Source organism: Hylobates moloch, unplaced genomic scaffold (assembly GCF_009828535.3).
Source record: "Hylobates moloch isolate HMO894 unplaced genomic scaffold, HMol_V3 SCAFFOLD_15, whole genome shotgun sequence".
In the NCBI taxonomy this organism is placed as follows: Eukaryota; Metazoa; Chordata; class Mammalia; order Primates; family Hylobatidae; genus Hylobates; species Hylobates moloch.
In genome coordinates, this window is record NW_026652290.1 from 975,561 (window position 1) to 1,000,287 (window position 24,727).

Below are 24,727 nucleotides of genomic sequence, written 5' to 3' on the forward strand. Positions count from 1 at the left end.
GAGGCAGAAACAAATCATCTTCTTTACTGGCAATTTTCTCAGGCCGGTTTCCACGCTCCCCTCCTCCCCTCCTGTCCCCGACAGTGTCAGGCAGTTCTGATTAAAAGTAATAGATGAAGATTCCATCTCACTCCCAAGTGTCATTGTGGGAAAACATTGCCTGGTTTCCTGTGGGTCCCATCAGAACCACCTCTTCCTTCCAGGAGTCAGGGAGTGGGCCTGGCCCAAAGGGGACCATAGGGTACCCAGCCTCCCACCTGCAAAAGAGCCCTGGGGCTCTGCGGGGGCCCCCAGACAGGAGCCTCCGAGCTGTGAGCTGGCCTCTTTGGCCACTGCCCCTTCACACTTGCCTGTGCTGCTCACCAAGAAATGTCACGTGTCCCCGTGGGCTTCACCTGAGGGGTGAGGGCACAGGCTAGAGGGGCTGTCAGATATGTTCTGAACAGAGAGAGCAGGGCTTGGTCAGCTTCAGAACAGACACGGACACCGGTGGTCTCCATGTGTGAGTAGCTAACCGTGGTTCTGGGTAGCCCGGAGAGCAGAAGCGAGAGACACAGAAAGATCTAAGAGTGCCATCTCCTCAGAGCGCTGGAAACACAGCCCCTTGTCCCTGCGGTGCGCAGGCTGCCTCTGGGGAGCTCAGCCTGGAGGGCGTGCTGTGAGCCCATCTCCAGTGGCAGCCCAGAAGGAGGGTCCCCGTAAACAGCTGCGAAGTGAAGCCAGCTTGGTCTCCACCAGCAATGCCAGCTGTTTTCTCTGAACAGATAGGGCCACAGGCCCCCTTCCACTTCCACAGAGGGTCCCCTGTCCCCTAGCTGTGCTGCCAGGCCCAGGAAAACAGAGCCACATGCCACCTGCCTCCAGCCTCGGTGTCAGCAGCCCAGGACTCAGCAGTCCGCAGCCTTGGTCCTTGGTGCTATTTCTGCCCTGGCGTGACCACTGGCAACTTCCTGCCTGCCCTCGGCCCCTAGGCACCCACCTGTCTGCCCAGGGCTCCCAGCACTCCTGCCTGTCGGCCTCAGCTGTGTCTAGCAGATGCCCTCGGTCCAGGAGGACACCTCCTCCCAAACACTCCGTGCCCTTCTGCGTCTACCCCCCAGCTCTCCAGCCTCACATTCCTTAAACCAAGGGAGAGAGGGTGACCCTGTCACCTGCCAGGAAGCTGGCAGAGCCCCTGAGAGCCCTGGGGGTCTGATGAGGGAGCCAGGCAGTACCTGCCCAGGACTGGCCCTCCTCTAAGAAGACAGAGTTGCTACCTCTGCAAAGCCGGACCACCCTGCCACTGGCCCCACTGCAGCCCTGTCCCCACATACCCAGGCCTCCTGCTCAGCAGGGAGAGGGGAGAACAGGACAGAGAGGGATGCGGGACCTTCCTCTGATGAGCAGCCACTGTTGAGCCACCCAAGAACAGGGCTGCATGAATGTGCATTTAATGACTCTTTCTCACCGGGCTCTAGTCCCCACAAAGCTGCCCCCCAGACCAGAAACTCAAGGTAGGGCCCTGCCTGTCCCCACTGGGTGACTCCTCTCTCTCGTTTCCCAGCTTTTGCCGTCATGATTGTGCTGGCCCTGGTCCGCATCGGGCACGGACAAGGGGAGGGGCACCCGCCCCTGGCCGACTTCTCGGGGGTCCGGAACCTGTTTGGGGTGTGCGTCTACTCCTTCATGTGCCAGCACTCTCTGCCGTCCCTCATTACCCCCGTCTCCTCCAAGCGCCACCTCACAAGTCTGGTGTTCCTGGACTACGTGCTGATCCTGGCCTTCTACGGCCTCCTCTCCTTCACCGCCATCTTCTGCTTCCGCGGCGACAGCCTTATGGACATGTACACGCTCAACTTCGCGCGCTGTGACGTCGTGGGCCTGGCCGCTGTGCGCTTTTTCCTGGGCCTCTTCCCCGTCTTCACCATCAGCACCAACTTTCCCATCATTGCCGTGACCCTGCGCAACAACTGGAAGACACTCTTCCACCGCGAGGGCGGCACGTACCCGTGGGTGGTGGACCGCGTCGTGTTTCCCACCATCACCCTGGTGCCGCCTGTGCTGGTGGCCTTCTGCACCCACGACCTGGAGTCCCTGGTGGGCATCACAGGGGCCTACGCGGGCACCGGCATCCAGTACGTCATCCCCGCCTTCCTGGTGTACCACTGCCGCAGGGACACCCAGCTGGCCTTTGGCTGTGGGGTCACCAACAAGCACAGGTCCCCTTTCCGCCACACCTTCTGGGTGGGCTTCGTGCTGCTCTGGGCTTTCTCCTGCTTCATCTTCGTCACGGCCAATATCGTCCTCAGCGAGACCAAGCTCTGATGGCAGGACAGGCAGGTCTAGTGACGGGAGGCATAGGGGCCCCAGCCCCGCCCCTCGCCCGCAGAGCCCAGATTTAGTTGCTTCCAGGTGTTCATGGGGCAGGTGGGACTGTGGCTCTAGGGGAAACCCCCTGTCCAGCTGGGGGTCTTCTCCCCACCCCACCTTCCACCCAGTCCACACCTGTCCTCACTCCCCCGGGCAGCTCTCCCACCAGGTCCTTCTACCTGGGTGACACGTGGCTGCTCCCAAGTTCTAAGACTCATTACTGGAATCACACCTCTGCCACATCTTCCAACACGCTTCACCCCCCACCCCACCTCCAGGGCGGGCTACTCCCTGCACGGTGGGAGATGCAGTGCTGGCACTGCCATCATTTGTCCCAGACCCATGCCCGTCCCCTCTCCTCCCCCGTCCTGCGTCCTTGTCTAAGAAACCTCCACTAGCAGCTGCGGCCTCTTCAGAGGCAAATCCCAGGCTGGAAGCATCCTAGCCAGGTCTGCCTGTGATGGCAGGGCCCACCCTCCCACCAGGCCTGGGAGGCGGTAGGTGCCACCTCAGAGAGGGCCTGGCTGGCCGCATGACAAGAACAAGAAGTGCTAACTGGTACCAGAGTCCCCAGATAGAGCTGTGAGGGCCCTCGCTGTGGGCGCGAGCTCCGGAGTAGCAGGCTGGATGGAGCATCCCTTCTACAGGGGCACAGCCGCCCGCCAGCTGGGCCTAAAGTCTGGAGCTGGTCCCTGAAAGGGACCGTCTGCTGCCCTGGCTGGCCCGCTGGAGCCCTCGGGGCCTCCTGCAGTGCAGTGCAGTGCAGGTGGTCCTACTAGAGGGAAGCCATCTCCACCTGGCACCTCAGCAGCTTGGCAGTGACACGGCAGTGGGAGGGCTCTGACAATGGTCAGGCTGCCCGTGCTCCCACCCCAACACTGAAGGCGGCTCCCTTAGGGGCTGGGCATGGGTGCTCAGTGTTCGCACTGTGTCCCTTGGGCAATGTGGGGTTGGATGGGGCCCCCACTGCCATTCCCATGGAAGGAGGCTAGGTCCCCAGCCACCTCCCACTCAGCCATGCACGCACTTGCTGGGCTGGCCTCCTGGGAAACACAGGTGACTCGAATGAACTCTGCATTTTCAACGTGCCTTCTACTGCTTCAGGACCTGGGGGTCCCCCTGACCCTCACTGGCTTGCCCCCAGCCCTGGGCCTGGTCCCACCTGGCCTGGAGCTGCCTCTCTGGGGTGGGTCTCAGGCCCCACCCCTCCCTCTTTTGAGTTCAGTGCCTTGCTCAGCCCCTCCCCTGTATCTAAGCGTCTTCAGACCTCTCCCAGAGCGACAATGTAGGGTCTCCTGGGGCCCAAGGTGGTCTCAGGGTCAGGGGTGGGATTTGCAGGGAACGCGGGGAGCCCACAGGCTGCGCCACCTCTGCCCTGGCAGCTGAAGCCTGGGAGAGTCCCTGCGTGGTGTGATTGGCCTCAGCCCGCTTTCTGTCTGCCATCGCACCTCAGTGGTTCTCATAGCTTGTCCCCACGTGTCATTTTCCGTCCACGGGAAAAACAAATGCCCCTTCTCCATCTGCCATTGCGGCTTCCTCCCAGGAGGCCTCTCAGGTTGGGTAGAGCAGGGGCCTGCAGTGGTCAGGCCAAGAGCAAGGAAGGCCCGGCTACACCCCTGTGGCTGAAAACTCAAAACATCTGGAATTACCCTTCTCCAGTTACGTTCCCTCTTGCTTAAAGACAAAGCTGATTAAATCATCCTGCCACCCAAGACTCCAAACCAAATCTTGGATGCAAATTCATTAGCTTCATAAAGCCCAGATTGATTTATGTGACAGTCTGGAACAGCCCAGCCATGGGGTTGGTGGCCGTGTTCCCCGCCACCTCTGAGCTGGGGCAGCCCCAGCCCTGGAGGGAACTGGCCAGCAGCGACCACATCGCTGATGCCAAGTGGGGACCCTCACCACTGCCATTGTCTAGCTGCTTTGCTCCTCGGTGTCCTGCTATAAGTCAGATGAGGTCACCTTCCTCTCCACCGATGCCAGGCTTCTGCCGCTGACGGCCAATGGGGCTTGGGGCCAGGGGCAGAGAACCCCAACAGCAAGACAGCCCCGGGTGATGCTGGCTCTCCACGTGCATCAGGCACGTTTCACTGCAGCCATCATCAACTTGGCAAAGTAGGCAAGTTCAGCTTGTGGTTTCCATTTTGCAGATGGGCCCCCAGGGTCAGTGGTGGGGAGAGCAGAAGAGGATGCCAGCCCAGCCTGGCCCAGGAGCAGGTGTCGCTGTGAAGGAAAGCTTAAACTCAGCAGCCTCTACCTAACATCTGCCACCTGCATGGCCCCAGATGCCCCTGGGGCAGGCCAGGTCAAGGTGGGAGTAAACTTTCTTTGCCTCCCTCCCTGCAGAAGCACCAGACCCACCTGAGCCCCAGAGCCTCATGCCAGCAGCTCCTGGCTGTTCCTCACCTGAGGCTAGAGCAGCAGCTGCCGGCTTATAGATGGGGCAGATGGCAGGTGATAGACTGGGAAGCACTGCTGGGTGGTGGAGGTGGGCAGTGGCACCGTGATGGGCCCCTAGCCACACAGCTGTCCTCACCACGGGGCAGGGAGCAGCCTCGGTAACAGGCAGAGGCCGGAGTCAGAGTGGTGGGGAGGACAGGGGCTGCTGCCCCGCTCCTGGAAAGCCCCTGCAGAGGGGAAGTGGCTGGCAGTGCCAGGCCTGGGGGGAAGTGGAAGCGTCCTGTCTGGGGGCAGATTCCCAAGCAAGGGTGACCCATGGTTAAGGGCCACTGGAAAGCTGGAGAGAGCTTGGGATCCCTTCCACCTGGGGCCAGTGGTGTTGACTGCATACTGGAGGGGTAACCTCCGCTGAGGGTCATTATGTGCCAGGCATGGCATTGGGTACTTTCTGCATGGACCAGGCAGCCGGGCCTGCCGTTTGCAGGCAGCGAGCCTCTGTGACCTGTCCTTCCTCATTTGTACAGTGGGGTAACAGTAGCTATGTCACTGGCCAGTTGTGGGGATTAAAGTGCTGAGCTTAGTGCCCAGCACAAAATGCTCAATAAAGCTATTCAGTGACACCTGTCCCCCACATCACTCACCAGCCATAACTACTTGTAGCCAGGGACTCCCGACTCATTAGGACACAGACACCTACTTGGTTTCATAGCCTCCTAACGAGTTGTCGCCGGATTGCAATTCAGAAACAGAAAATTGGTCTGAATTCTCTGGAGTCTAGAGGGCTTTGGGGATAGGGGTCGTCTCTGGTTCCCCAGCCCTTAGGAAACTTGAGGACAGTCCTCCCCTTTCAAAGAGCAGGACAGGCTAGGCTGGAGGGTCCTGGCTGAAGACATCAGCCTGCCCTTTTGCAAGCCCTGCCCTCCTCCCCCCCACACACCTGGCTCCCTGCAAAAAGCTGGCTTAGACCACAAGCCGCTCAGCTAGACACGAGGAAAAACAGCTACAGCAGCAACAGAAGGGACCCCAGTTAGTAAGATTTTCCTGCTCTGAGGCCAGCCACAAGGGCCTCCCTCTTTCTGTATCTCACCCAAAGAAAACAACGGCATTCGAGCATGTGGGTCACCAGGCCCTTGTTTATGATGCTTTCACATCTACAGCCTTACTTCTCTCTCCTCTCCCCTGCCACGCTTTCTTCCCTTCCCTTGGTGGTGCAGGAAGCCAGGCCAAGCTAGTTGTGAACTCAGGATGCAGCCTTCCTGCTACCTGTCCCCCAGGACTCATATCCTCCTGCCCCCCCCAAATATATTCCTAGAGAAGGAACAAGGCAGCCAGCGCCTGGCCCAGGAGCAGGAGTGGCCCTCCTCAGAGCCAGCAGCAGGCTCGGCTCCACACTGGAGGCTCAGCTCTTAATGATCTTTCCGGTTCTTGGTTATTAATGATCTTGGGCAGACAGCAGAGCAGCCCTGTCCTCACAGCTCCTCCAGGCTGCCTCACCTCCCACAGCCTTCCTCCCAGGGCCAAAGGCAGACCCTGATTCCGGGAGGAGGAGGGGCTCAGTTCCAGGGGCTGGTGGCCAACAGTTAACCCTCTCACCACTAGTGGCTGCAACCAAGGTCAAGCTCCCTTCCAGAGTGAAGCCTGCTGTCCTGAACCTGAATCTAGCCCATAAAAACCCATAGGGTAGAGAGCGTGAAATTGTATAGACAGGGCCACCCACTCTTGGGTACGAATGGAGGTGTATCCCCCCTACCATTTCAGCTGCCTTCACCCCTAAAACTAACCGAAAAAAAAGTCCAGTTCTCATGGCCCCAACCCAAACAGTGGGGTCTTCAGGACTAAAGAGGGAGCCTGGCTTCCTGGGAACCAGCAAGGAGCTATGTGGGAGGGCACTGGCAGAGACAGCCAGCACCGCCCCTCGAGGCTTCCTCTCTGTCACATGGAATTAGCCTCTGGCCTGCCTCCACCCAACTTGTCAGGACAGCCAGGGCTTGGCCTTTACATCCTCAGCCGTTAGAAAAGGGTCTGACAGAATCAATAGTGCTGTTTGTGGAATGGATAGAAGAACGAATGCCTGCAGGCTCCACAGTCATTGTAGGGGGAATAAGTGTAATTGCAGATGTGAAAACATTGAAAATGGTAAGCAAAAGCCATCGTTTCAGATGGGCCAGAGACGAAGATGTGTGATAGAAAAAGGAAGTGGGCTAGAAGCCCCAGAGGGAGGAGAGGATGAGACCGCAGGCAGATTCTCCCACCACAGGAGTCCTGGCACCAGCGAGGCCAAGCTGTGCCTGACCCTGGCAGCCACCTGCACCAAGATTCCAGAGCCCAGGCAGTTCCGAGCCTCACGTGTCAGCCACGGAGAGAACGCGGCCAGCCAGGGTTTAGCAAGCCTACAAGCTGCACACCTTTCTCTGCCTCTGCCACCATGGCACTGTCAGGCTCCCCGGGGCGTCCCTGGCAGGGCAGGACAGGACAGGACAGCCACCACCCCTGGCACAAGCCTCCCTTTTCAAGGAGACTGAGGGATAAATGCCATCCATCATCACCAGAGCCCCCGTGCTGAGCACACGTGTTACATCCGGTGCCAGGATGGGTGGGAGCTGGTCCTGAATACCAAGTGGCTTCTGCTGCCTAGAGCCCCCTCTCAGCCTCACCTCCTTCCCACATCCCTCCCAGACACACTCCCAAGGCTCCGCCTCCCCGAGAGGGACCTGCCACCTGCTTTAGGCAAACATCCCACCTGGGATACTCCCATGATGCCCTGTTGTCTACGGCCTGTGCTGTGCCCCTTCCACAATGCAGAATGAAGCAGCCAGGACCAATGTGTTGTAAAAGGTTGGTTTAATGTCCCAGTGCTCTGATGAGAAGAAACTCCAGCCAGGTAGAGCAAGGATCAGGATGGCCCTGCCTCAACCACAAGTTCCAGCCTCCATGCCCACGGCTGCCATGACCAATAACTGGCTAGCCCCAGGGCAGGGAGAACCTCAGGAGTCTGACCCCCACAGCACACCCTCCTGGCAGAACTCTGCATGATAAGAGGACAGCAAAAGTCCAGCCCTCACCATGATTTGAGGCTACTGAGGTCACTGATGACCATGGAAGACATCATCTGTCATTGGGGTCCCATGGCCAGGATTTCATGGTAGAAGCCAGAAAAGCCTAATCCTGCCTGCCGCTTAACCCTGACAGTGGCAGGCAGAGAATCCAGCTGGTTCGGAGCCTGAGTGGCTGATAACTCACACTTCTGACTCCAGACTGGAGATCCGTCTCCAGGTGCAGGGTCCCGGGAAGCCTTGCGTCCCACAGGCTACCCTGCTGACCTCGTCCAGTCCCCCACTGTCTCTGTAGCCTATGCCCAGCCCCAGAGTCCTGCCCCTGTGCCCCAGAGGCCCCCAGGCTCCAGGGAGCCAGGAGCTGTGGCTGGCACAGGGTGGAAGGTGAGGACAGACAGCCCCCCAGCAAAATGGCAGGTGGGCGTGGGCGTGCAGACAGACGTGCTGTCTGTGCTGCCAGGCGGGGGCCCCTGCCTGCTCGCCCTCCTGGCAGGCCTCCCGGTAGATCGGCAGGCACATCGACTGCGCCTGCGCCAAGCGCCTGCAGGCCGAGTGGCCGTCGGGGCGGGCGCAGGCGGGGCCGGTGCACCCAGCGGGTAGCGAGCTGGGCCGAGCGAAGGCCTCGGCCACGCAGCTGGGCAGAGAAGCGTGGCGCGGGCGCGAGCCCCGGGCCCAGGCCGCGTGCAGCAGGGCCTCCCGCCGGGCCAGCTGCCCTGGCCCGAGCAGCGGCAGGTCCTCCGGCTCCGGGGGCTCCGGGAAGAGCGGGAGGAAGGGGCGGCCGGATCGGTCGGCTCGAGGAAAGGAGCTGTAGTGACAGCGCGTGGGCGACAGGGGTCGCTCTGGGAGGGCGCGCCGCTCGGAGGCCGAGAGGTGCCTCCCGCAGTGCCCGGCCCGCGCCGGCCACCGCGCCTCCCAGGCTGGGCGGCGCGACACTCGGGAGACGTCGGACAGGGGCGGCCCCGGCGTCGGGGGGCGGCCCGGGGGCTGCTGAGCCCTGCGCACAAGCGCCGCGCGACCCCCGCCTGGCGGTCCCCTGCCCGTGGGGCTCGGCTGTGGGGGCGGACCGGGGGTGGGCAGGCATGGGCTGGGGCCAGACCGCGGGGTCGGGCAGGGAGGCGGTGGGGGCGCACGGCGGCCGCCACCCCAATTCTCGATGGTGCGAGTGGCGCGGTCCAGGGAGCTGCTCACGCCCGCCGTGGTCACCATGTCGCGGGCCGCCTGCAGCATCTTGAGCACGCTGGCCTGGGCCGAGCTGGCCGTGAGGTCCGGGCTGGGCTGCCGCGGTGGGCTGGCGAGGCTCTGCACCCCGCTGAAGCAGCTGTAGATGCCCTGGGCAGTAGGGAGATGACAGGCCGTGAGCAGCGCCCTCCGCTCAGGGACCCGCCACGATTGTCCCCACCTGGTCCCAAGGCATCATCAGCCTTCTGGAAGTCTCAGGAAGCAGCTGTGAAGCATCTCCCATGCGCCAGGCACTGTGCTTTGCAGATGAATGAGTGGTCTGAGCGCCCAGGTTGACTCATTCTCCTAATCACTCCAGCTAGCACCTGGCACATGAAGATTCCAAGCTGGGCACACCTGTGGGGGGAGGGCTCTGACCCTCTTCAACCCTGCCACCTGGGTGAGCCATGCCACCTCTCAGGACTTTTTTTTTTCTTTCTTTTTTTCTTTTTTTTTTTTTTTTTTTTAGAAACAGGATCTCACTCTGCCGCCCAGGCTGGAGTGCAGTGGTGCCATCTCGGCTCACTGCAACTTCTGCCTTCTTGGCTCAAGTGATCCTCCCAACTCACCCTCCTGAGTAGCTGGGACTGCAGGTGCACACCACCACACCCAGCTAATTCTTTTATTTTCTGTAGAGATGGGGTTTCGCCATGTTGCCCAGGCTGGTCTCGAACTTCTGGACTCAAGGGATCCACTGACCTAAGCCTCTCAAAGTGTTGAGATTACAGGCGTGAGCCATGAGCCAGGCCAGAACCTTGGTTTTACCTCCGGAAATGGGCCATGGGCAGCCCGGACTTATCTGGGTAGGTGCCCTTAAAACTTTGGCCTGCGTGGGGAGGGGTGGGCACCCACCCTGCTGAAAGCCAGCAGGAAGTCCAGCTGGGATGTGTTGGGCATCGAGTGGCGCAGCTTCCAGTAGACCAGGTGCTCCCAGGCGAAGACCAGCAGGGCCAGCCCCATGGCCACCAGCAGCATGTAGAAGACGCCTGCCATGTTGTCGATGTCCAGCTTGCTGCTCATCACCTCATTCTTCTCATTCTGGCAGATCCCCGAGAGCCACACTGTCTCCAGTTTCTGTGTCTCTCCTGGAGTTGGGGGGTGTACACATCTGGCTCAGGAAACCCCCCTATAAGCAACCCCCTCACAAAGCCCACCACCAGCCTGCAGTAAGAAGGAATCTGGGGCCAGGGCGCCACCCACTCCTTCCTCAAGCAGACCACATGGGGATCCAGCCTGGCTGGAGCAGGATGGTGGGGCGGGGAGTGGCGGGTCAGTGAGCAAGGAAATAGGAAAGCAGGGTGGAGGCTGGGGTGGGCAATGCTGGCCTTTGGGTCCTCCCCCTGTGTACCCCCAGTAAAGGCTTGTTGATTGGGTAAATGTTAGCATTCATTGATTCACTCCTCTTCATATACTTATTAACCATCTACATGCCACTCATGGAGCTGGGCACACAGAGACAAAAGGCCTAGGCTCCTAAGAGACACACACTGTGATCGCTCTTGTTATTATTGTTGTTGTTATTATTATGTGGAGACAGTCGTGCTCTGTCCCCCAGGCTGGAGTGCAGTGGTGTGACCATGACTCACTGCAGCCTGGATCTCCTAGGTTCAAGCGATCCTTCCACCTCAGCCCCCTGAGTAGCTGGGACTACAGGCACACCACCACACCTGGCTAATTTTTGTATCTTTTGTAGAGATAGGGTATCCCCATGTTGTCCAAGCTGATCCCAATCTCCTAGACCTGAGCAATCCTCACACCTTGGCCTCCCAAAGTGCTGGGATTACAGGTACGAGCCACCTCACCTGGCCGCTCTCATTATTATATGGTTTGAGAAATCTGATTTTTTTTTTTTTTGAGACAGGGCCTCACTCTGTTGCCCAGGCTGGAGTGCGGTGGCACAATCATGGCTCACTGCAGCCTCAAACTCCTGGACTCAAGGGATCCTCCTGCCTCAGCCTCCCAAGTAGCTGGGATTATAGGTGTGTGCCACTATGCCTGGCTAATTTTTTAAAAATTGTATTTATAGAGACAGGATCTTGCTGTGTTGCCCAGGCTGGTCTCAAACTCTTGACTTCAAGTGATCCTCCCACCTCAGCCTCCCAAAGTGCTGGGGTTATAGCCATGAGCTACCACACCCAGTCTAGGCCATGTCTTATCTAACAAGAATGAAACTCCTCTCAACACAAAGCTCTCTCTGGGTTTGGGGGCAGGCTGGGCTGGACCACTCACACATGTGGGACTGGGCAGATCCATAATCTCAAGATGGCCATGGAGATACTATACTGAGCGAAGGAGGTGCTCATCTGGGAGAGATCACGGGAGGGGTCTTAGGGAAGAAGAAAGGCGTTCAGCCACTCCACCCATCCCCACCTCCACCATGAGGCCTGAGCCCCTTCCTGTCTTCCTGCCCTTAAGGGACTCTCTAGCCCAGTTCTTGCTCCCTCCCTGCACACCTATCCCTTCCTCAAGTCTCTCTCCAGTTGCTCCTAGTACCTGCCCACCTCAACTGCCCCAACATCTCACCCCCCAGAGACCTCTCCCTGCCCACAGGCCTTGGGAACTTGAGTGGTGGTGGAAATGCTGACAGCCTTGGGCTCCACAGCCCACCCTGGGCATCCCAGCAGGGGCAGTACCCACCATCCCCCAGGAACTGCAAGAGCGCCAGGTCTATGGCCCGCTTCCAGTGGGAGTCCTTCTGCATGGCGATGCCGTAGCCAGTGGTGGCAAAGACCTTGCCAGACCCAATGGTGACCAGCTTGCAGCCCTCATCCTTGCCTGCCATGTAGTTGAGGACAGCAGCATCATAGATGAAGGCATCCAGCTTCCTGGGGACAGGCTGAGCCTCAGAGCTAGGGACCATATGGGAGGGGAGGGGACACCGAAACTGGAGCGTGGCAGGGGTCTAAACCACATGAGCCTGCTGGGCACCCCCGGGAGGGACCAATGGGCAGAGCTTTGTCTGGTTCTCTTGGGTCCTGGATGGAGTGAGGACCCCTCCCACCCTCCTCTGCAGAGTGGCCAGGGGACTGTCTGTTCCCAGAAGACACACCAGCCTTTCTGCCCACCCTCTCCGTGCTCCTAAGACTCAGAGAATGTCCCAACCACCACCTCAGGCTGAGGCTAAACTTTGATGGGCACCACAGCTGTGTTCTGAGACACATGGTGGCCTTCCATTTTTGCCTGAAGCTCCACTCTGCTCCAAGACCTCCTCCCTCTGCCCCCCAGGAGTCCTGCAGGACAGCCCAGTCCCACTGTCCCTACATTGAGAGCTAAGGCTGGTCACTGGGGAGACACATGGATGGAGACAGCGGGTGCAGGGCTGGGGACCCACCCCATCTTGAGGCTGCTGAGCGCGTCCTCCACCGAGCGCTGGTTGAACTTGACCATGTGGGTGTGCATGTCACGGTAGTTACTGCGGATGTTGCGCTCTGTGCTGCCGTTGGGCACCGTGCCGAAGCGGAAAGGTGGGTACTGATCTTGAGGCCGCTGAAACTGCAGGCGGAGGGCGGCAGCCAGTCACAACCCTTCCTCCAGCCTTCCAGGCACCAAAGCCCCAAACTCGCCCCAGAGCCCAGCCCCAGTGTGGACTTGCAGAGTCAGAGCAGAAGGTCTTAAAGGCTGTCCAGGCCACTCCTGTGTTTTCCAAATGGAGACTCTGAGGCCCAAGACAGGGAGAGACTTACCCAAGGCCTCTCAGTCGGTGGCCCTGAGCTATCTCTTGCCCCAGCCCCCAGCCCCTCCTCAGCAGGCCCTGAAGCTTCTTCCTGCCCCAGCCTCCAGGTCAAATTGCCCAGACTCTGACTGTCCTGGGTCTGCCCACTCACAGCCTGTCCCCACCCTCAGTGTCCCCCCACCACCACCAGCCATGGCCCCACAACCTTCTTGTCACTGAGGCCCGACACAGTGTCGATGTATTGCTCTTGGATCATGAAGGCGGCCAGGTTGGCCGTGTAGCTGGCGAGGAAGATGACAGCAAAGAAGGCCCAGACCAGAACCATGATCTTGCTGGTGGTGCCCCGCGGGTTCTCGATGGGCACTGAGTTGTTGAAGACCAGCGCCCACAGTAGCCACACGGACTTGCCGATAGTGAAAGATGGGCCCCCGGACTCTGGGGGCAAGAAGGGGATGCTGCAGCTCCTCCTGCCCACCATGAAAGGGCTCAGGGCTCAGCCCACCCGACTGCACAGCTCCGGTCTCAGCCTGGCCTTCGCGGGGGACCCGTCCTGGCCATTTCCTCGCCAGGTCAAGTGAGCTCACGTGTGTGTGTGTGTCTGACTGGCCGTGTGTGTGTGTGTGTGTGTGTGTGTGTGTGTGTGTGTGTGAGATCTGACTGGCCCCCAGCATGTGCCATCCAAAGGCAAGGGATCTCCCAAAGGTATTCTCTGGAGGACCCGTTGCCCCTGAGCCCAGCCCTCAGGGTGCCCAGGCCCACCCCTCCTGCCAGGCCCAGGCAAGGCTTACTCTTGCCTCTGGTGAGGTTCTGGTTGTAGCTGACGGGGCTGAAGTACTCGAACATGAAGACGGTGATGGCCACCACAGTGAGGCACATGACAAACATCATCACCCACACCGCAGGGCTATATGGCTCTGGGGACAGAGGGAGGCAGCTCAGAGGCCTCAGCATGTTCCCTGCCCCCAACCCAGAAGCACTGGGTGGAGACAGGTAGGTCCATGTGATCAAAGTAGGGGCCCACCAGCTCTGCGGACCCAGCCAAGCGGGCCCCTGACTCAGAGCAGCAGAGCCCCAGGAGAGGCCCCCAAAAGAGGTCAGGCTCTCCAGCATCCTTGGTCTCCCCCCGCCCCCCACTTCCCTGGGACAGGTACAAGTCACCCACCCCAAGAAACATTCCTTTGACTTCACAACCCCTGCCTGGCCCCACATGGATGATCTAGTGGTTCCGCCTAGAATCAGAGCCCTTGAGGCCAAGTCTTATTCCTCATCCTACCAACATGGAAACCCGCGCCTAGGGAACTGGGGAGACCCACCCCAGGCCTCGGACAAGGCTGTTTCTATCTCCTAGAGTAAGAAATCACTACTGCTGGCCACGCTTGGTGGCTCTCGCCAAGCACTTTGGGAGGACGAGGCGGGTGGATCACCTGAGATCAGGAGTTCGAGACCAGCCTGGCCAATGTGGCGAAACCCCTGTCTCTACTAAAAATACAAAAATTAGCCAGGCATGGTGGCACATGCCTATAGTCCCAGCTACTCAGGAGGCTGAGGCAGGAGAATCACTTGAACCCAGGAGGCGGCAGTTGCAGTGAGATGAGAGTGCACCACCGCACTCCAGCCTGGGCGACAGAGCGAGACTCAGTCTCAAAAAAAAAAGGAAAGAAAAGAAATCACTACTACTGGCCAGGCGCAGTAGCTCACACCTGTAATCCCAGCATTTTGGGGGGCTGAGGCAGGCGGACTGCTTGAGTCCAGGAGTTCGGAGACCAGCCTGGACAACATAGTGAAAACCTGTCTCTACACAAAATACAAAAATTAGCCAGGTGTGGCGGCATGCACCTGTGGTCCCAGCTGCTCAGGAGGCTGAGGTGGGAGGATCACTTGAGCCCAGGAGTTCCAGGCTGTAGTGAGCCAAGATGGCACCACTGCACTCCAGCCTGTGTGACAGAGGAAGACGCCGTCTCAAAAAAAAAAAAAAAAAAAAAGGAAGGAAAGAAGAAAGGAAGAGTGGGGGGAAGGGGGGGAGGGAGGGAGGGAAATCACTCCTGCCATCATGAGCACTTGCTATGCTACGAAGTGGGTTTTTTTTTCTCTCTTCTGTGGCTGAGGAGCCTGCTCAGAGAGGTTCTGTGACTTGCCCAAGGCCACACAGCAGGACAGGGCAGAGCCGGGGTTTCCACTCCTGTCTGGCCAGCCTCAGCTCTTCCCCTGCCGCTCGCCTGTCCTCACAGCTCTCTGCCACCTCACACTTCATGTCCCACGTGGCCTCTGACTGGGCACTTTGGGAAGGCAAAGACTACGGCTGTAGCCCCAGCACCCAGCATGAGACCTGGCTGCCCAACCAATGCCAGACTCCTCGCCCAGGAAGCAACACACCTCTTCCCACACTACACTCACTCCTCAACTCCCCATGGGCCTCCCCCACTTGTTCCACCGTCCTGGGCAATGGCCCATCCTGAGGCGAGCCTGCCTGCCGGGTTTTCCTGCCACTCACAGTGGCACCACGACCCATCCCACACCCCCAACCCCACCCTCACCTGGCAGCCATACCTAGAAACGAACACTGACTTCACTTCTCCTGTCTCCTTTCCACTCACCTCCAGCCAACCTCCAAGACCCAAGGCTGCTGTGCTTGGCCTCTGAGAGCCCACCCAACTCCCCATCTCCACCCAAGCTGCACACACCCTCCTTGTGGGCCCCTCTGCCCCCGGAGCCGTCTCTGCCCACCCTGGGCCTCACCCAAGAAGGCCGAGGGGGAGACAGTGCCATTGCTGCGAGCCACCATCACGCTGATGCCCGTCTCCACGAAGGGCACAGAGAAGTCTACGATCTCGGAGCGCTCCTCATTGATGGTGAGGGAGCCGATGGCCATGTCTGCCCGCTTGTAGTACACCTGGTGGCCGGACGCCATGGAGGTTTGAAAAAGGGATTCCTGAGGGGTGGACACGCTGCACAAGCACCTCCGGGCACCCCTTCTAGCACCCACGGGCTGAGTCAATCGTTCCCTCTGGGGCCCTCAGAGCTCAGCTTTCAGTATTGACCACCCCAGGAGTCATCATTGGTGACAGCCCATGCCCCCCTCTAGAGGGCATCTGAGAGCCACATGGGGCCTGGGCAGCAGGCAGGCAGGCAGGCCAGGTGAGGAGGGAGTGGGGTGGGGCCTACCTCCCCAATCATGCCGTTCCATACGCCGCGCACCCGCTTGCCATGCTTGCCGTTGGTCACCAGGTACAGGTCATAGGAGAATTTGACCACCCTGGCCAGCTTCTTGAGGATGTCGATGCAGAATCCCTTACAGCAGAGCTTGGTGTAGGGGGCCATGTCCCCGCTGCTGCAGCCATGCCGTCATGAGACCACCGGGAGTCAGAGCACGTCGTGGCCCAGCCCCGCCCCAGCCACTCCTCCCACCCTGGCACGTGGACCCCTGCCCCACACCCAAGCATGAGACATACACGACACCTGCCCATCACACGGCAGCACCCAGCTCTCACTAGCCTCCTAGGGCACTCCGCAGACCTGAAGGTGTGGTTGCTGTGCCTGCGGCAGGGCACGGTGTTGGGGACACAGCCTCCTGTGCCAGGGTCAGGGCTCTCCACGATGACAAAGGGCCGCTCTTCCAGCGTGGCCACCGTCAGGTGCCGACTGTCCACCACAGGCTGCAGAGAGGCACTGTAGCGAGGCCACACGGGGTACTTCATGTATAGGATGCCATGCTCCCAGCGCCCCACCTGTAGAGGGTGACAGCCTCAGCCTGGGGCCTTCAGCGCTACAGCCCCCACCCTCTAGGTGGAGCCTGCCAGGGCCAAGAATCCCCCTCTCTCACCTAGGGACTCTGGGGCAGGTCAGAGTAGTGCTGCTCCCGGCAGCCTCCCCCAGCCTTGGGTCCCTGTGTTCTCCATACAGCTCCACACTGACCCACGCTGACCCACAGCATCTTCCTAAAGCCCAGACCTGACCCTGTCTCACTCACTGTACTGGTCCCCCCTGACTTTGACAGAAAGTCCTTAGCTGAGCACTCAAGGCCCTTCATGCTCCAAACCCTTCTGTCCCTCTGTCTCTTCCAGGCTAGCACCTCTTCCTGGTGGGCTAGCACCTCTTCCTGGTGGGCTCCTACTCAAACCTCCACAGCCCAGCTCAAATATCCCATCTTCTGTGACCTCTTCCCCAGTTTCTTCCTTTGAAGGCAGAACTAATTCCTGTTCCTTATCTCCAATCCCACAATCTTTCACACATGTCTACTCAAGCACTGGTCTCTCCATATTGTTTACAAGCCTGTCTGGCCAGCATGGTCATGGGTTACTCCTGCAGGGGCAGGACCAGGAGATAGGAGCGCTTGAAAAGTTCTATGGTGGAGGGAAGCCGGGGTGTTATGGGAGCCCAGAGCAGGGCACCTCACCCACCCTGGGGCACCTGGAGGCTTCCCAATGGAGGAGATGTTTGTTTCAGCTGAGACCTGGAAGATGAGGGGTTGGATAAGGGACAGAGGGACTCTCTGCTCAGCTGTGGGCACAAGAGGAGGCGGGGGCTAAATGAGAGGACACTGAGGGCCCCTGGGCTCGCCCCCTTCTCACCATCTCCCAGAGGCGGTGCCGGTTGAGGGCAATCACCACCATGGTGGGCTGGACCAGGTAGCCACCAGGACTGAAGGAGAAGTCTCGGCCCTCCCAGGTGACATTCAGTAGGTTCCTGCCAGAGGGGAGAGATGCCTGCAGCCCTGCCAAAGACCAGGCACCCCCTTGCCTCTGCCTCACCGCCGCCACCGACAGCAGGTGGCATTGATTGCGTTTATTGTTCAAAGTGCTTCCCTATATTGGCCCCACAATCCTTGCCACACCCTGACACCTGCTGTTTGTTAGATGAGGACGCTAAGGCCCAGACAGGTGGGGTAATGTGGCCCCAGGCACGCAGCTAGTGGGAGGTGTGTGGCTGGCCAGCCCAAGTTCATTGCCACCCAGGTCCCCCCGAAGCGCTCCCCACCTCCCCACCCCTATGCCCCAGGCAGGTGCCCACCTGTAGAAGGCCTCCCGGGCAGGGCTGACGGGCCCAGGGTGAGCACGGCAGTCCCCCGCCGGGGCTGGCAGGGTTCCGTGCTGGCGCCAGTAGCTGTGGGCGCCCAGGGCCAGAATGGCCACGCCGTCGCGGACCTTCTGGCGCAGGCTGAGGCGCCAGCTCTCGGTGACGACGCTGATGAGGCCCACGGGGAAGGTGGCGGGGGGCGCATCGGTGCTGCCCAGCGCCAGGTTGGGCACCAGCCACACGTGGCCGGGCCCCACCAGGCCGGCCTGCGCCGCCTCGGCGAAGAGCACCTCGGCCTCCTCGCGCGAGCAGTAGGCCACGAACACGGGCGCGTCGAGCTGGCGAAGCAGGCGCTGGGTGCGCGCGCGCGGCCCTCCCGGGCCCAGCTCCAGCGTGACCGCGTCCAGCAGCCGCCAGCTCACGTGGCTGGCCTCGGCGACGGCGCGCACGCCCTCCAGGAAGAGCGCGTGGCCCGGGTGCAGGCTGGTGATGACGGCGAAGGCGCTCCAGTCGTACTCCTCCAGCACTTTAAACAGCACCTGCAGCTGCTGCTCCAGGGACACGCCCAGCTGCAGGAAGGCGGAGCCCGGCTCCTGGGGGCGGGGCGGGGGCGGGGCCTGAGCCGGGGCGGGGCCTGGGCCGGGGCGGGGCCTGGGCCGGGGCGGGGCCTGAGCCGGGGCGGGGCGGGGCGGGCCGAGCCCCTCCTCGCGCCCCTTCCCCGACCTCGGCCCCTCCATCAGCTCCCAGGCGCCCTTGGGCCGGTGGGTGCTCCGCGTCCCGGGAGCCCTCTGGCCTGCGCCTCCCTCCCGCCCCAGCGTGGTTCCCCGCTGCCTATTAGCATGGTCATGGCCGGCCCCCGGCCCACCACGCTGGCCTGCGGACCCGCAGCATCAGCACCACTGGGGAGTTTGTCAGAAATGCAGATCCTCAGGCCGCACCCCACACCGACTGGATCGGAGTCGCTGGGTACGGCGCCTGGCATCTGTATTCTAACAAGTTCTTCAGCCAATCCTTGAGCCCGCTAGACTGGGAAGCGCTGCCCCAGACCAACTGAATCTGAATTCCAGAGTTGCAAAGCCAGGCGTCTGTATTTCCTAAGAGCACGATGAGGGTTGAGAGCCAATGTCCTGAGATCTTATGCCTGGGCCCCAAGAGGATGGGGAAACACCATCCTGGTTGGAGCCCTGAGGGTGGGAAAGTTCCTCCTCTCCACCCCTCTCCCACCACAAAAGCCCAAGGCACTGCCGGCTGGCACCGGGGCCAGCGCAGTCCCCTCCTAACTGGTCTCACTGCTGTCACTGTCCCAGTCTTTTAAAAAAGCAAATAAGGGAAAATTCAGAGGCCAAGCAACGCAGTTTCTTCAGCAACAAATTGCAAGGAAAAAAGAGGGAGAGACAGAGGAGGGGCCCAGAGGTTGAGAGAAACTTAGAAGCCACACCAACCAACCGGCATGTGTGGACCTGATTTGGCTCTTGATTCGAGCAAACAGGTTGCAGAATAAACATTTATGACAGTTATGAGACAATGGGGAAATGTGAACACTGCCTGGATATTTGAAGGAATTTTTATTATTTTTTAGACGTGATAATGTATGGTGGTTTTACTTTCTTAAGCTCTTATCTGCCAGGGATACATACTGAAATATTTATGGATGGAATAAGAGGATGCCTGGGCTTTGCTTCAAATTAACACAGAAGAAGGGGAAGGGGGTCCTGGTGAGGCTGGGGTGGATGGCCAGGGTGAATGGGGGATATATGAGCCTTCCTTATACTTTTTAATGTATACTCAAAATTCTTCATATAAAAATTAATGAAACAAAGGCAAATCAGATCAGTCTCTTCCCTCGACTCTCTTCCGCTCTTCCCTGAGTGGCTAGATCACCAGGGGCAGGTCCAGGAAGCTCACAGGGCTAAGGCAGGCACAGACCACGTCCACTGTCACAGCCGGCTTGCGCTGCTCTGGCTGCCCACTTGCTTAAGGAAAAGCCCAAATGTCTTCCCGGGTGGCCAGGTCCCTGCCTCCTTCTCCAGGCTTTTCCCTCTATTCCTCCAAAGCTCTGAGGTCCTTCCCCGCCTTGGGACCTTCATCCCACCTGCTCCTCTGCCTGGGCCTCTCCCCCTCCCCACCAGCTCGCCCTTAGGCCCTCAGGCCCTCAGCCTAGACGTCATTTCTCCAGAGACCTTCCCTGGCCAACACGCTATGCATGAGCCATGCGTGAGCTCCCTAACAGCATCCTGTGTCTTTCCTTCAGAACGCTTGTCCCAGTTGTAACTGCTGAAGAATGTGTGTTTGGAACGTTCTCCCCCAGCCCTGCAAGGGCAGGGCCTGCCTCCCCCAGGGCTCCCAGGGTTCCCTGGAGTGCTCACCCTACAGGTCAACTACCAGTGCCCAGAGGGCATGGCACCACCTCCATGCCCGGCTGGCCCTCTGGGTCTTCACCCTGACCTAGGAAGCTATGGGAAGCAGAGAGGAGGAGGGCTGGGGCCTGCACCCTGCCCACCCCTCATCCAGACACAATGTGAGGGCAGCCCAGAATATCTCTCCTCTAGAACATGGAATGTCATTCCCATTGCCATCTCCCCATCACCCACATCACGCCCTCAGCCCCCACCTCCCTGCCCATCCCATCTAATCCCAGCTTCCCAGAACCGAAGCACCCCCCCTACCCCAGCCTGGCTCCAGGCCTGAGGCATGAGGGGACGTGAGTTTGGACATGCACCTTGGGGGTGAGGACCACAGCAGAGCCTCCACTGATGCTGAGGATGGGCACATGGGTCTGGGAGGAGATGAAGTCAAGGATCTGGGCCACCGCCTCGGTGCCCACGTTGTCCTCAAAGACAATACCGTGGACGCGGGCAGCACCCAGGAGGCCGCAGATCTGGGTGAGAAGGCTGCTGGGGTTGGTGGTGTTGACCCCCACTGTGAGCGGCTGGATCTCCAGGGGCAGGTCCAGGAAGCTCTGGGGGGTGAGGCGGGCACGGACCTGGGCCTGGGGCAGCCCCGAGCTGCCAAACACCACGGCCACCGTCATTCCCTGCTCGCCCTGCCCCCGACCTGGCCCCACCCAGGCACCGAAGAGCGAGGTGAGCAACAGGGCCGGCCCCAGGGCCCCACCCATGTCCACCGGAGGGTCCTGTGGAGAGACCAGGACAAGCACAGGGAGGGAGATAGAGAGGCAGATGGACAGACAGGAGGGACAGAGGGACACACATACAGAAGATGAAAGAGAAGAGGGGAAAACCTCCCTCCCCGAAGAGAGGTGGAGAGAGAGGGAGACAGACAGACACAGACAAAGAGAAAGAGACAGAGGTTAGTTGAGCATCCCAGGGGCATCCCAGAAGAGCGAGGGCTGGGGAAGAACAGGAGCCATGAGCGGCACCCAGCCCTCCAGTCTACTGATGCCTTCCAAAACTCAGCCAGCGGGTTCTGCCCTAGAAAGTCATATTGAAAATGCTAGTCTGGGGTTCAAGTGCATGGATTTGAGTCAGACAGATCTGAGTTCATGTCCCAGTTCTGCCACTAACTCGCTGTGTGATCTTGGGGAAGTCGCTTAGCCTCTCTGAGCCATGTTTTCTTGCCTGAAATAATCACAGCAGTGTGAGGACTTAGATGAGCTAACAGGCTATTTGCTGGGATTAGTGACCTTATCCCACAGGTGACAGGCCCCCAGCCAGGTGAAGGAAGACAGCTCTTGCATCACCCCCCACCCCCCCCCCCCCCCCCCCCCGCCCTCTCTGCAGTCTAAACCGGATCTTCCATCTGTCTCTCACCAGGGCCTGTGCTGCTGGTCAGCGTGCCCTGCTTGCCATGGGGCCAGCCCCGAGGGCCCTCCTCTGCATGGCTCTGCCTGGCACAGAGCCCCCCCTCCTCCTGGGCACTGGACATCACTACAGCCCTTCCTTCTGTGGCCTCAGCTAGTAGCAGCTCTTCTGCAGCAGGGTACAACAGCGGTGACTTGTTCAGAGCTCAGGGGTACCCGAAAACCCAAGCTGGTGATCTGGGGTTTGGTCTCGTTAGACATGAGCTGGTGAGCCGGCCTCTCGAGCCATCACTGGCGTGCAGGATCTTTTGAACCCAACCCAGGGGCCTGACATGTATGCTTGCTAAATGGCATTATTTTGGATTGGGACCAAGAGCCACAGCAGTGAGGGTAACACAAAGCCTGAGTGGAGTGGTGCCCACGGATGTCACTTTCCCTCCCAGCTGGCCATCGGCCACAGCATTGCCGTCTCTTCCATCTTCATCACATCCCCAACAAAACTTCGGAGCAGGGGAGAGCTAAAGGGTGGACAGGGTGAGCCTGCCACTGCAGCCCTCCCACCTCCCCCAGGATCTGCACATCTCTGCTACAGAAATGCTCACGGAATTCAAGCAGTTGCCAGAAACCACGCCTCCGAAAGGCAGAGGCCCTTCAGGGCTGGGGCCCGAGACAATGGCTGGGCAGGCTCCAGCTTTCTCACAGGGCCTTCCTTTTGCCTGCCACCAAATTTCTCTTTTTTTTTTTTTTGAGACAGAGTCTTGCTCTGTTGCCCAGACTGGAGTGCAATGGTGCGATCTTGGCTCACTGCAAGCTCCACCTCCCAGGTTCACACCATCCTCCTGCCTCAGCCTCCCAAGTAGCTGGGACTACAGGTGCCCACCACCATGCCCGGCTAATTTTTTGTATTTTTTAGTAGAGACGGGGTTTCACCGTGTTAGCCAGGATGGTCTCGAACTCCTGACCTTGTGATCTGCCCACCTCGGCCTCCCAAAGTGCTGGGATTACAGGCGTGAGCCACCGCGCCCAGCCATCTTTCTCTTTTTTTTATCCAAAGCCGAATGTCTTACAGACATATGGGCCTTCTTGGATCTCTAGTTCTCTCTAAGGAATCCAGAGAGCGGGGAAGTGCAAGAGGCTACCAAGAACATTCGGGAAAGTTCCTCTTCTCCCCAGGGTGGCACTGAAAGGATCCTTCTAGGGGAACCCACTAGGCCGACTTTAATGTAGAAACATAAATCGGCCCGTGTGTGCTGAGCCCCTTCCCTGCAGTAGGCACTGGACGATGGAATGTCCCTATGGGTGAGACATGGTCCCTGCCCTCCAGGAACTTACAGTCAAATCTGCAGAATGAGCCTGCTGCTGTTAGCACCTCCAACCTCCTTTTTTCTAAATATATTTCTCTTTCCTACTTCCCTCTCTCTACTTCCTGCTTCCTTCTCTCCCTACTTCCCTCAAACTCCCCAGCCTCCCCCTCAAGACCTTCTCTTAGCTGAGGGTCTAGAGCTCATTCACAGGAAGGTATAAGGGACTGATAATAGCTGAAAGGGTTCTCATTCCCAAGAGAGATGTAGTTTAATCACAGTCAGAGCCTTAAGCTAACGTACCAGGTGGTAGAATTTCAGGCCAAGAAGACAAGAGTTTTGGCAAGGAAGGGAATATTGTTCTCATGGTGGCGCCCTTGAAATCTTCCCATGTATATGGTTTCCTAGTACAGTGACACAGAAGTGACAGAACTGACAGCCCAGAGACATGTTTGAGTCTGGCAAGGGATCGATCCTAGCCATGCCGTGCCATGCCTCAGCTACCACCACCAATCGGGGAGGTCAGATCTCGACCACAAAGGACACTGACATGCACGTCGCTCCCCTTGCGCAGCCTCCGTCTGCTCACCTCTGCCCACACCTCCAGGTCCTAGAGGTTCCTTGCCCTCTGGGGAGCCCCAAACCTCCTACCACCCCTGCCTCCCGGTAATGAGCTCTAGATCTGTGCTGCCCAGTATAGGAGCCGCCAGTCATACACGACTATTGGGTACCAGAAACATCTCTCACCCAAATGGAGTTTGCTATCAGTGTAAGATTTCATCCCACACCGCACATTGAAGACAATAGGGAAAAGGAATGTAAAAATCTCATAAACATCTGCATCTTGATTACATGCTGAAATAATAACATTTGGGGTATGTTTAGTCAAAGAAAATATACTATTAAAATTAATGTCACCTGTTTCTATTTGTTTTAATGTGGTGACTAGAAAATTTTAAATTGCACTTGTGGCTCCCATTTTATTTCTTTGGACAGTGTGACCCTGGATGAAGGGCCCAGGCTCTCCCTCAACTGTAAAGGGGCAGAATAAGCAGGCTGCCATTAGCATCTCCAACCTCCTTTTTCTAAATGTATTTCTCTTTCCACCAATAGCCTGCCCTCCCTACTCCCCTCAAGCTTCCACCCTCCCCAGTCAAGACCTTTTCTTAGCCAAGGACCTAGAGCTTGTTCACATGAAGGAATAAGGGTCTGGTAATAGCTGAAAGGGTTCTCATTCCCACTCTCTCCAACAGGAAGGCATCCTCATGGGCTGGGGACACCAGAGACTCTCTGCAAAGGGAAGGTGTCCTCCTGTGTTGGGGGTCGGGGGTGGGGGAGGTGAGGCAGGTTGTGCCTCTAACCAAAGGGCCTAAAATGGGGGAGGGATCCCAGAATACCTCCAGAGGGAGGGGCCAAAACTAGGTAAGTCCCTGGGCTCCAAATAGCAAGGGGCAGACTCAAGGAGCTTCTGAAGTCTGTCTCATCACCCCGTCTAACCCAGCCGCCCTACAGCGGTAGGAGGGACAAACTCCACTTTACCCCGCCACAATCTCCTCCCTTGCCTCCCCCTCCCCACCTCCCATCTACCCACCCGCGCCAGCCCCACTGCACTGCTGAAGCCTTCCTCCAGCCACTGCTCCCTCCTCACACAGGACAGCTACTCCCTGGAGTCCACAAATGAAGTCCACACAGCTTAGTCCCATAGACAGAGCCCCCTGCACCCTCTGCAACCAACCGTCCTCCCATCCCTGGAACCAACAGCTCTGGCAGTCTGCTGGCCAAACAGCCCCATTCTGCTCTCAACTCCAGGCCTTGTTCCAGCATCCCCCAGGCTGGAATGTCCTCATCCCAACAGAAGTCTACTCTCCTTCGGGGCCCAGCTGAAATCCCTCTCCCACAGGCACCTGCCTTGATGCCTCAGGCTCCAGGAGCAGGGTCTGCGGCCAGGCTGGGGGCA

At 59.1% G+C, this 24,727-nt stretch overlaps 2 protein-coding genes across 9 annotated transcripts in view; one reads left to right on the plus strand and one right to left on the minus strand.

The window, feature by feature from the left end:
- Positions 1–7,589, plus strand: part of TMEM104 (transmembrane protein 104) — a 65,989-nt gene extending 58,400 nt beyond the window's left edge. For all 3 annotated transcript variants that reach the window (XM_032177537.2, XM_032177538.2, XM_058428478.1), the window contains exon 10: positions 1,544–7,589. In XM_032177537.2, coding sequence (XP_032033428.1) covers positions 1,544–2,304 — 761 coding nt within the window. In that variant the 3' untranslated portion in view covers positions 2,305–7,589. The remainder of the gene's footprint in view (positions 1–1,543) is intronic.
- GRIN2C (glutamate ionotropic receptor NMDA type subunit 2C) lies at positions 7,577–24,705 on the minus strand. Of its 6 annotated transcripts, none has more exons than XM_032177532.2 (12): positions 20,429–24,698; positions 17,704–18,302; positions 17,265–17,379; positions 16,210–16,421; positions 15,859–16,021; positions 15,433–15,586; positions 13,485–13,610; positions 12,902–13,131; positions 12,355–12,515; positions 11,661–11,872; positions 9,876–10,108; positions 7,577–9,134 (listed from the first exon to the last, which is right to left on the minus strand). In XM_032177532.2, exons 1-12 carry the CDS (start codon positions 20,825–20,827, stop codon positions 7,989–7,991), a joined length of 3,750 nt encoding a protein of 1,249 aa, XP_032033423.1. In that variant the 5' UTR covers positions 20,828–24,698; the 3' UTR covers positions 7,577–7,988. The 6 variants fall into 6 exon arrangements, with proteins under 6 accessions (XP_032033423.1, XP_032033425.1, XP_032033424.1 ...); XM_032177534.2 differs by having other exon boundaries at positions 15,859–16,024; XM_032177533.2 differs by having other exon boundaries at positions 11,661–11,848; positions 20,429–24,697.
- Between the last annotated feature and the right edge of the window lie 22 nt (positions 24,706–24,727).

What these genes read in the sequence shown, in the direction of transcription:
- GRIN2C (XM_032177534.2), bottom strand. Translation starts at nt 20,827, where the DNA reads ATGGGTGGGGCCCTGGGGCCGGCCCTGTTGCTCACCTCGCTCTTCGGT. An exon ending in CTCCCCCTCGGCCTTCTTGG is followed by an intron (nt 13,611 to 15,432) that starts GTGAGGCCCAGG and finishes CTCTGTCCCCAG; the next exon opens with AGCCATATAGCCCTGCGGTG. An exon ending in CTTGCAGTTCCTGGGGGATG is followed by an intron (nt 10,109 to 11,660) that starts GTGGGTACTGCC and finishes CCCCAACTCCAG; the next exon opens with GAGAGACACAGAAACTGGAG.